Source organism: Oryza sativa, chromosome 7 (genome assembly GCF_034140825.1).
Source record: "Oryza sativa Japonica Group chromosome 7, ASM3414082v1".
Lineage (NCBI taxonomy): Eukaryota > Viridiplantae > Streptophyta > Magnoliopsida > Poales > Poaceae > Oryza > Oryza sativa.
The window spans coordinates 15,742,053-15,751,789 of NC_089041.1; the positions used below are offsets into that span (position 1 = coordinate 15,742,053).

At 37.7% G+C, this 9,737-nt stretch overlaps 1 protein-coding gene across 1 annotated transcript; it reads left to right on the top strand.

The window, feature by feature from the left end:
- The first annotated feature begins 2,335 nt into the window (after positions 1-2,335).
- Positions 2,336-6,933, top strand: LOC9269328 (alpha-galactosidase). Its single transcript, XM_015790705.3, has 15 exons — positions 2,336-2,632; positions 2,768-2,826; positions 3,766-3,822; positions 3,932-3,966; positions 4,124-4,227; positions 4,321-4,396; positions 4,605-4,663; positions 4,762-4,827; positions 5,331-5,414; positions 5,567-5,631; positions 5,717-5,799; positions 5,908-5,998; positions 6,101-6,153; positions 6,244-6,387; positions 6,521-6,933. The coding sequence occupies exons 1-15, from the start codon at positions 2,463-2,465 to the stop codon at positions 6,632-6,634; spliced, it is 1,260 nt and encodes a 419-aa protein (XP_015646191.1). The 5' UTR covers positions 2,336-2,462; the 3' UTR covers positions 6,635-6,933.
- The last annotated feature ends 2,804 nt before the right edge of the window (positions 6,934-9,737 follow it).

Genomic DNA, 9,737 nt, shown 5'->3' on the forward strand with positions numbered 1-9,737 from the left:
AGCTTTGCCATTGTACTCCTTTATGGCTCGCCCGCTGTCTCCCTTCTTTATTGTCATTGAGATTTTAAAATGTATCATGATTATCATTGTTTTATTTTTACTTTTTAGAAGTTTCGAACCTTTAAAAATTGGACCTTATAGTTTTTAGAGTTTATTGTCTTGTTGGGTTTCATTTTTTATAATTTTTAGAAGTCCCGTCAAACGATACCACTATACACCTCTACGGCTCATCCGCTGCCTATTCTTTATTTTCATTGGGATTCTAAAATCGAACATAACTATCATTGGAATTTATTTTTTATTTTCTAGAAGTCCCGCCAATCGTCGGCAGCTCTGAACTATACTCCTATACACCATGCACGTTGCTTCTCTTTTTTATTCTCATTAAGATTTTAAAAATCGAATATGTTTATCAATGGGGTGTTTTTTTTTACTTTCTAGAAGTCCCGGCAACCGTCTTGCCCGTCCCTCCTTTTAATCATCATTAGGATTCTATTTGGTGTTTTACTAACAGTTTTTACATATCGTATCAACTGCCACCACTATACCTAATTGAAATCTTTTTTTGCTTTTTCTAATTTAAAATTTTTTTAATTAATACCGTATAGTGTTCTTTTAATTTTTAATTTTTTTTATTTTTTGAATTTCAGTTGAACTCTCTTTTATTTTTTACTAATTTTGGATATTATTTTATTTTTTATTCTGAATTTTAATTAATCTCATATTGGTTTCTTATATGGATTCTTTTTTCACTATTGCTTATTTTTAATTCCGATTTTCAGTTGATTTTAAATTGTATTCCTACTTTAACTTTTCTTTTCTTTTTGCTAATTTCGAATTTTTTTTATTTTTATTCTGAATATTAACTAATCTCGTATTGGGTTCTTATATGGACTCTTCTCTCAATATTCATTATTTTTAATTCCGAATTTCAGCTATTTTTAAATTGTATTCCTACTTGGACTCTCTTATTTTATAATTTCGGATTTTATTTTATTTTTATTTTGAATTTGTATTAATCTCGTATTGGGTTCTTATATGGAAACTTCTTTCAATATAGCTTATTTTTAATTCTGAATTTCAGCTATTTTTAATTGTATTTCTACTTGGACTCTCCTTTTCTTTTTTTTCTTTTTCTCCGATTAATGTGGGAATTTTTAGCCCCCACAGCGAACGTGGTGTCTCCTTTCAAAACTGTTTTAATAATATAATAGATATTCGATCCAAAATAGATTTTATTCCTAGATTTTCGTCCTTGTGGTCCAAGCACAACAGAAAAAGAAAGTAAGACGCAATAAACACCAGCATGAAGGATTTTGGAAAAAAAAAGATTTTTGGTTATTCCAAATTTTGATTCCGTATTTCAAACTCAAAATTTTCAGGGTGTTACAATATCGTATCATACACGCCATAATACTGTCACATACATATCCTATACAAACATTTAAATATAGTAAAAAACACCAAAAATATAATCATCTATATCCAGTGTGGCATCCTCATCAATGAGTTGATTTAATAATAGTAAGGTTTACTTTCAAGGAAGGGTAACTCATCCTTCACGTGAACTCGGAATAGGTCACTATAAAATTTAAACTGAGGTATTCACCCCCCCCCCCCCCGCGTTATATACTTAGATAGGAAGGTATTAAATCCAATTCTCGCATGTCTGACCTCCATTCCAGCATTCAAATTCCGAATCGCAAAATCTGATTGGTTTTGCGAAAAATCGACAGTGCAAATGGGGAACCTATTCCAAGTTCCGACAAATTATCAACAGTTCTGCTGAACCTCTTTTGCCTGCCCAAATCAAAACATTCACCCATGTTGGGAATGTTCACTGGCTTAATTATCCTATGGATATACTTAGCTTTTGAGTTTCAACGGGCATGCCATCCATGGAGGCTGGTTGCCCCCATACTCTGCACGCACGAGGATATATAATGACAAACCCAAAAACAGAAAGCAAAGTTGGTGGCGCCATCAAACATCACACAGGCTGCACCAAAGACAAAAGGAGCAAGCAGAGGAATTAAAACAGCACGAATTCAATGTACAAATGATGTCATATAGTGTCATCCTCGTTGTGCAAACATTGCAACGCAACAATTTATTTTTTAGCAAAAAATACTCGCTGCTGTAGCTGGCATTGGGCCCCACCAAACTTATGACAGTACTGGTGACAAAATGGGGGGAAAATATTGCTTTTCCCATGAAAAAATGGGCAGATTTTGCAAAGGGAAAAATAGGAAATAAACGCAACAGGAAAATCCTGTTCAGGTAGAGCCACCACCAAAGGCCAATATAAGGGCGCGTCAAGATGACAAGAAGCAGCAACTCGCCACCGTAGAGGAGTTTTGCTCCAGCCACAGCAGCTAGGTACGTACGTAGTTTTGTGAGGGAAACAACCAAAAGAGAGCCAGGTAGCTAGCTCGCTCGCAAGGTGAACGGAGGTGGTGGCCATGGGCTCCTACGCTTTGCCACGGCGGTCTCTCGTCCTCTTCCTCCTCTCCGCCGCCGCCGTCGCGTCGACGGCAGCATGGGCTGCCGCTTCGTCGGCGGCCGGCGGTGGTGATGATGCCGCTCGCCGCAGCCTCCTCGACAACGGGCTCGGGCGGACGCCGCAGATGGGGTGAGAGGGTTTGGGTTTTTCCTTTTCTTTTTCCTCCATGAGAAGAAGGATAGCTAGCGTTGAATTAATTCCATCTGCTCGATCTGATCGATCTCTCGCGTGCGTTCATGTCCGATCTGTTTTTTCTTTTTTCAGGTGGAACAGTTGGAATCATTTCGGGTGCAACATCAACGAGAACACCATCCGGAGCACCGGTAATTTAAGCTTTAAATTAATGACCAAACCTTATGGATATACACGTATCTATCATATTGATCGACTTGATAATACAATGTTGTGTTGAACTAAAATTATTCAATATGTATATGAATTTTGTGTTGAGAGTAAAACATGATAAGCGGTATGCGAGTAGCGAGACACGCCGAAAACAAACTGAGCATCAACATGGGAAACGTTCTTTTTTTTTTCAAACAGAAACAACATATAGGAGTATATGTCTATAATATATTTCCTTTTTACAGTCGGAGTAAGAATACCGTCAAAATTTTAGAGCCCGAAAACAAGAGTCACAGAAACGTTTTAGTTTTCCCCTTTTATTAGTTGTAGGTGCATGTATGAAGCCCTGCAATCTGTTTACATTAAGGCCTTGTTTTCTTGTGATCTACTATTTAAGTGGAGTTTATATCTATATCTGAATATATCTATGTCTATGTCTATGTCTTTCTTCAGCTCTATCTATATCTATGCATTTATACCTATATCTCATTTATGAATTCCCATTTTGGGAATTAAAAACTATATATATACGATTGGGACTCCAAACCGAATATATATAGCTTAATAGTTATTAATTCTAAATTCGATTTTTGGTTTCTTTTGAATTATAACAATTCTGATTAGGTATAAGGCACATAAGTAAATAGTTTATGATTGCACAGGTCGCCAACTAGTTAATACTTCCTTCGTTTCATATTATAAGACTTTCTAGCATTGCCACAGTGAGGAATGATAAGATGTTATACCATATATATCTCATCTAATAAGTCGGTGGACTTCGTAATTTTTCCAACTAGCATGGGAATTTTCTGGAAGTGTCCAATCATATGAACATATTAGATTATCGCCGAAATGTATACTAGTTTTATATATCAAAATATGGTCTAATTCTGATGTGGATTTTTAAAATCAACCAGTTGACGCACTCATCTCCACCGGGCTCACGAAGGCTGGATACACTTATGTCAACTTAGGTGGAGTATATATTAATTTGTGTATTGATTAATTAGTACTATTAATTTGATATTTGGAGGGAGTGCCAAATAGGCTAGCTAACATCACACTGCATTTAATTGACCACAGATGATTGCTGGGCAGATTACCAAAGGACCAAAGAGGCAAGCCTTCTTATTTTCCTCCTTTTTTTTTTCTTTTTTTTTTTTTGTTTTCAGTTACAGAGGCATAACATGTACTTCTCCCTGAACATTAATTAACTTATCAGTGCACTCTTCTAACATGCTATGTTAAATATTAACACTCTTTGAGTATCATCAGGGTTACATAGCTGCTGATCCAAAGAAGTTCCCTTCGGGGATTAAGGCACTCGCAGATTATGTGCACAGCAAGGGGCTTAAACTAGGCATATACTCTTCAGCCGGGTAAGTAATATATAGTCTCAAGAAAACAAGAGGAAATGGTTGTTATTTCATCATGCTAAAACGGAATCGGAATTGTTTTCGTACAATATTCAGCTCAAGAACTTGCAGCAAAACGATGCCCGGATCTCTGGGCTACGAGGACATCGATGCTAAGACATTTGCATCATGGGTAATCCGTTGTACAGAACTTTCTAGGCATAAATGCCATATGTGACTCTGCATGTTTCTGTTAATCATACATACATACATGCATGTCCGAAATTTATTCCATTATTTTCCTAATCCAAGTAAACAGACCCAGGATTTATTATTCCTGGAAGAAAAAGGAAAATTTTGTTGAACATTTTTACGTTCTTGTGACCAATATGCGAAAGCAGGGTGTGGATTACTTGAAGTACGACAACTGCAACAGTGACGGCTCGAGCGAAACCGTCAGGTATATACAGATTCTCTAGCAGCACCTCACGTAAGATAATTGTTCATCGCAAATTCCTCCCAATTCCCAAGTTCACATATTGGTTCATGCATCCTCAGATTCCCCAAGATGTCTTTCGCTCTGAGAAAAACCGGACGTCCGATCTTCTACTCGATCTGCGAATGGTACGTTGTACTGGCCTTGTGTAAAAAATTGTAACCTAATAACTGGTATTACCAAATATTGGTAAACAAACCAAACACACATTAAACAGTTCAAAAGTTAAGTAACTCCAGATATAACTACACTTAATCAAATCAATCATATATACATCCACATGTATTTATTTTACCAAAGGCGCCACCATAGTTCGATGAGGTTAACAAACACATACTTTCTCTATTCTTAAATAAACAACACCATTAACTTTCGATCAAACATTTGATCATTTGTCTTATTCAGAAATATTATTCAAATGCATAATGTATGAATTATACTTAAAGTACTTTTAGTGATAAAATAACTCACAACAAAATAAATAATAATTACGTTTAAATAAGAGGAATGGTCAAAAGTTACCAACATCATCTATTAAAAAACAAATAGAGAGATAGTAAAATATTTTCTTCGTTGTTTACTTTACTAAACATTTTTCCTGAGATTTGAGCTTGGCCGGCGTGATCTTCAGGGGCCAGAGGAATGTGGCGACGTGGGGTGGCCAGTACGGCAACAGCTGGAGGACCACCGGCGACATCAATGACTCATGGGCCAGGTAAACCGCCGCCGCCGCCGCGAGCCGCTGGCCCTCTGCTCCGGCCGGCGACCGATTTCGGTTGCATTATGCTGATCGCGACATGTGTGATGTGTCTTGTCCTTTCCTTTGATTTCTGCGTTTGTTTGCCGGTGATTGATGTAATCGAGCAGCATGCTGAGCAACATCGACAGCAACGACGCCTCCGCCAGCTACGCCAAGCCCGGCGGCTGGAACGGTATAGCTGGCCTCCTCACCTTCGTCGTCTTCGTTGATCTGCTATATATCTGTCTGTCTGTCTGTCTCTAATTTGTTCCCTGCAGATCCTGACATGCTGGAGGTCGGCAATGGAGGGATGACGAACGACGAGTACGTCGTGCACATCAGCCTTTGGGCGATTGCCAAGGTTGGTTGGCACACACCATCTCTGAAAATCTTGATCTCTGATCTCTGGTCTTTGTCGAATTCAGTTGAGATTCTTGAATGATTCTTATGTTTGTGAATGCTTTTGCAGGCTCCTCTGATCATCGGGTGCGACGTGAGGAGTATCTCCAGGGAGACGATGGAGATCCTCTCCAACCCTGAAGTCATCGCCATTAACCAAGGTCAGATCAGCATTAAGAAAAAGTCATTCTTAGCCACTGTATTTTTTCTTAATTTGTTGTTACTGAAACACTTGTTCTTATCAAACGAACAATGTGACGCAGATCCATTGGGCGTCCAGGGAAAGAAAGTCAGGAAGTACGACAACGAAATCGAGGTGTGCAGCATTATTATAGCTACTACCAAAAATCATCAACAGATTTTCATTCCAAACTAAATCGCGATCTTGAATCACATCTTCCTACAGGTATGGGCAGGGCCGCTCTCCCAGCAGAGGACGGCGGTGCTGCTGCTGAACCGCGGCGCCACGGGCAGCCGGCAGATCACGGCGGCGTGGCAGGACATCGGCGTCGGCCCCGGCGTCGCCGTCGAGGCGAAGAACGTCTGGCTGGTGAGTAGTAATTCTCGCATCGATCCGTGATCCATCCTTCTGCTTCTGCCATGCATCATCTCAAAAAATCTGTCTTACTGCTGACGATTCATTCATTCTCTTCGTAACCGTGGTTGCGTTGCGTTGCCTGCAGCACGCGACGGCGCCGGGGAGGTTCACCGGCAGCCTGACGGCGGAGGTGGCGGCGCACTCGTGCAAGCTCTTCGTCCTCACGCCCGTCGGCCGGGCCAGCGAGGAGCGGAGCTAGGCAGCTAGCTGGAGATTGGACGCCGTCGTGGGATCGAACTATATATAGGATTTTAGATTGTCCCAATACGCGTGTGCGTCTGTGACAACAAGCTAGAATGACAAACTCTAAGCAGTTAGCTTGTGATCTGCACTCTGCATGCAGTTGGTGATCTAAATTTAGAGTGTATTGCGACTCGTACGTGTTCGTCGTTTAAACCTCGCAAAATCAATTCCCCAAGCCAAACAAGGTTTCTGCATGTTCGTTAATTGAAGAGTTCTTCTGTTAGAAATATAAGCAAATCTACCTATCTATCTATCTATCTATCTATCGCCCTTTCCGCCGATGAAGCCCGATGATGCGCGTGCTTTGTGCCCGTTGTGCTAGATCCAGAATGTGATGAGTTTTCTTTTTTTTTCTTCTTTTTTTTTTGCAAAATGGGCTGCGTGAGTGAAGAAGAGAGTTGTGGAGGGGTCTTTTGTAAAAGTAAGTGGAGGAGACGTGCGGCTAATTGCAAAAATACCCCACTTGGGGTCTTGGCCGCAGGATGTTGATTCAAAGGCTCCGGATGGACGTGTGCATAAGTGCATCTACCTAGCTGTATGCATACGATACGTTGTCCTATATATACATCGTATCTATCTATATATTTATCTATACATCTATCTATCTACTAATTAGACACTTTTACGAGCTCTTATATTAATTAGAAGAAAGATCATGTTGTTGCTTGGACCGTAATGGCATGACCATAATATTAACTGTAAATGGACTTTCTTTAAACCAAACCAACGTTACATGTGGGCCAACATATCTATTTGACACTCTGTGCACGCGAAACGACTATTTAGCGCGCGGCCCTCTCCGCATGACTGCACACGTGGCACGCGCAGAGTGGGGGCACTAGAACAGGATCGGTTATCTCTAACGAGCTTAAAACATCATTTCTTTCGAGCAGAGCCCCCATCACTAAGCAAATGTTAGTGATGTGAGAAAATATCTCAATCGGGCATCCGGCCGTTACGGATGACACATCTCAATTGGGCCAACACAAAAGCCCATCGCGGATGACTCCCATCTCTAACGGACCTAGATTATAGCTCGTCACGGATGACTCTCATCTCTAACGGGTCTAGATTATGGCCCGTCACGGATGACTCTCATCCCTAACGGGCCTGGATTATAGCCCGTCACTAATGAGTATAATCCATAAAAAAATATTTTTTCTTATTTTATTAGCCTCAGGCTTTTGCCCTCACTCGTGTGCCTTCCTGGTCGATCACCCATTCGGACTCGTGTGCACCCAGGAAGAATTTTTCGGTCGGTCACCCATCCCGATTAAACACTCTTTAATAAATGAAAATCAAAGGACTTCAAATTTCGATAGTAACATCATGATTCTTGGGAAGAAAGATCAGCAAAAATTCACCTTGGACAATTTATTTGTGAAATTTCCTTGTGCTTATTTCGCTTGAGGAGGTTGGTTTACAGAGACAACTTTTGTAACTTCTTGGTATACCCATGGATTGGCGAGTTCCTATTTGGAAGGTTGCAATTTCTTAACCATAGTAGTCATCCCGGAATTGCTCTAAGCCAAGCACGCTTAACCTCATAGTTTTTTTTTGGAGATTGGCTTCCAAGAAAAAAATTGTAATTTTTTGGTATGAGTATTCTATTAATCCTATTAAGCTCTAGGCCAGGATGTCACACCCAAACATCCCCTATTCATATACATTCATTCACATAACATAAACATATTCACATAACATCCATTTTGATCACATATTTCACCAGCAAAACCGAGTTAATTGGATCAAATATATATTTAGCAAGTATTACCATGAGGAGGAGGCAAATCAGACTTCTAGGAAAAAATGAATTTCGAATTGAATTTTATGATACTAAATGAACTTATATGAAAAATCTGTCAAAAACAAAGTTGTAGAACTCATTGAGATCTACCATTTTTATTTTGGTCATTTCTCTATCCGGGTTTGATTGAACTATATAAAAATTGAATTTTAAAATATAAGAAATTCAAATATTTTTTTCGGGTAGTAAATAATTTCAAATGGAAAAATTGTCAACACCAAAGTTGTATAACTCATCAAGATCTATAACTTTTACTTTCGTCTTTTTTCTATATAATATTTTCTTGAACAGTTTGAATTTGAATTTAAAAATATGACAACTTCAAACAACATTTTCAAATACTAAATGATTTCAACTGAAAAAGTCATTAACAACAAAGTTGTATAACTCATCAATATCTATAAGTTTTATTTTGTTCATTTTTCTATACAACATTTTTTTGAACAGTTTGAATTTGAATTTGAAAATATGAGAACTTCAAACAACATTCTCAAATACTAAATGATTTCAACTGAAAAAGTCATCAACAATAAAGTTGTATAACTCATCAAGATCTATAACTTTTATTTTGGTTATTTCTTCATCCGACAAAGTGGTAGTAACATTGTTCACAAAATTCACATATCTCTCATCTGGTTTTATAAACTATAACACATATATGTAAATTTTGTGAATAATGTTACTAACACTTTGTCGGATGAAGAAATGGTAAACATAAAAGTTATAGATCTTGGTGAGTTATACAACTTTGTTGTTGATGACTTTTTTAGTTGAAATCATTTAGTATTTAAAAATGTTGTTTGAAGTTGTCATATTTTCAAATTCAAATTCAAACTGTTCAAAAAATGTTATATAGAAAAATGACCAAAATAAAAGTTATCGATCTTGATGAGTTATACAACTTTGTTGTTGATAACTTTTTTAATTCAAATCATTTAGTATTTGAAAATGTTGTTTTGAAGTTGTCATATATTCAAATTCAAATAAAAACTGTTTAAAAAAACGTTATATAGAAAAATGACCAAAATAAAAGCTGTAAATCTTGGTAAGATATACAACTTTGTTGTTGATAATTTTTTCATTTGAAATCATTTATTATTTAAAAATATTGTTTGAAGTTGTCATATTTTTAAATATAAATTCAAACTGTTTAAAAAAAGTTATATAGAAAAATGATCAAAATGAAAGTTGTAAATATTTATAAGTTATACAAGTTTGTTGTTGACAATTTTTCCATTTGAAATCATTTACT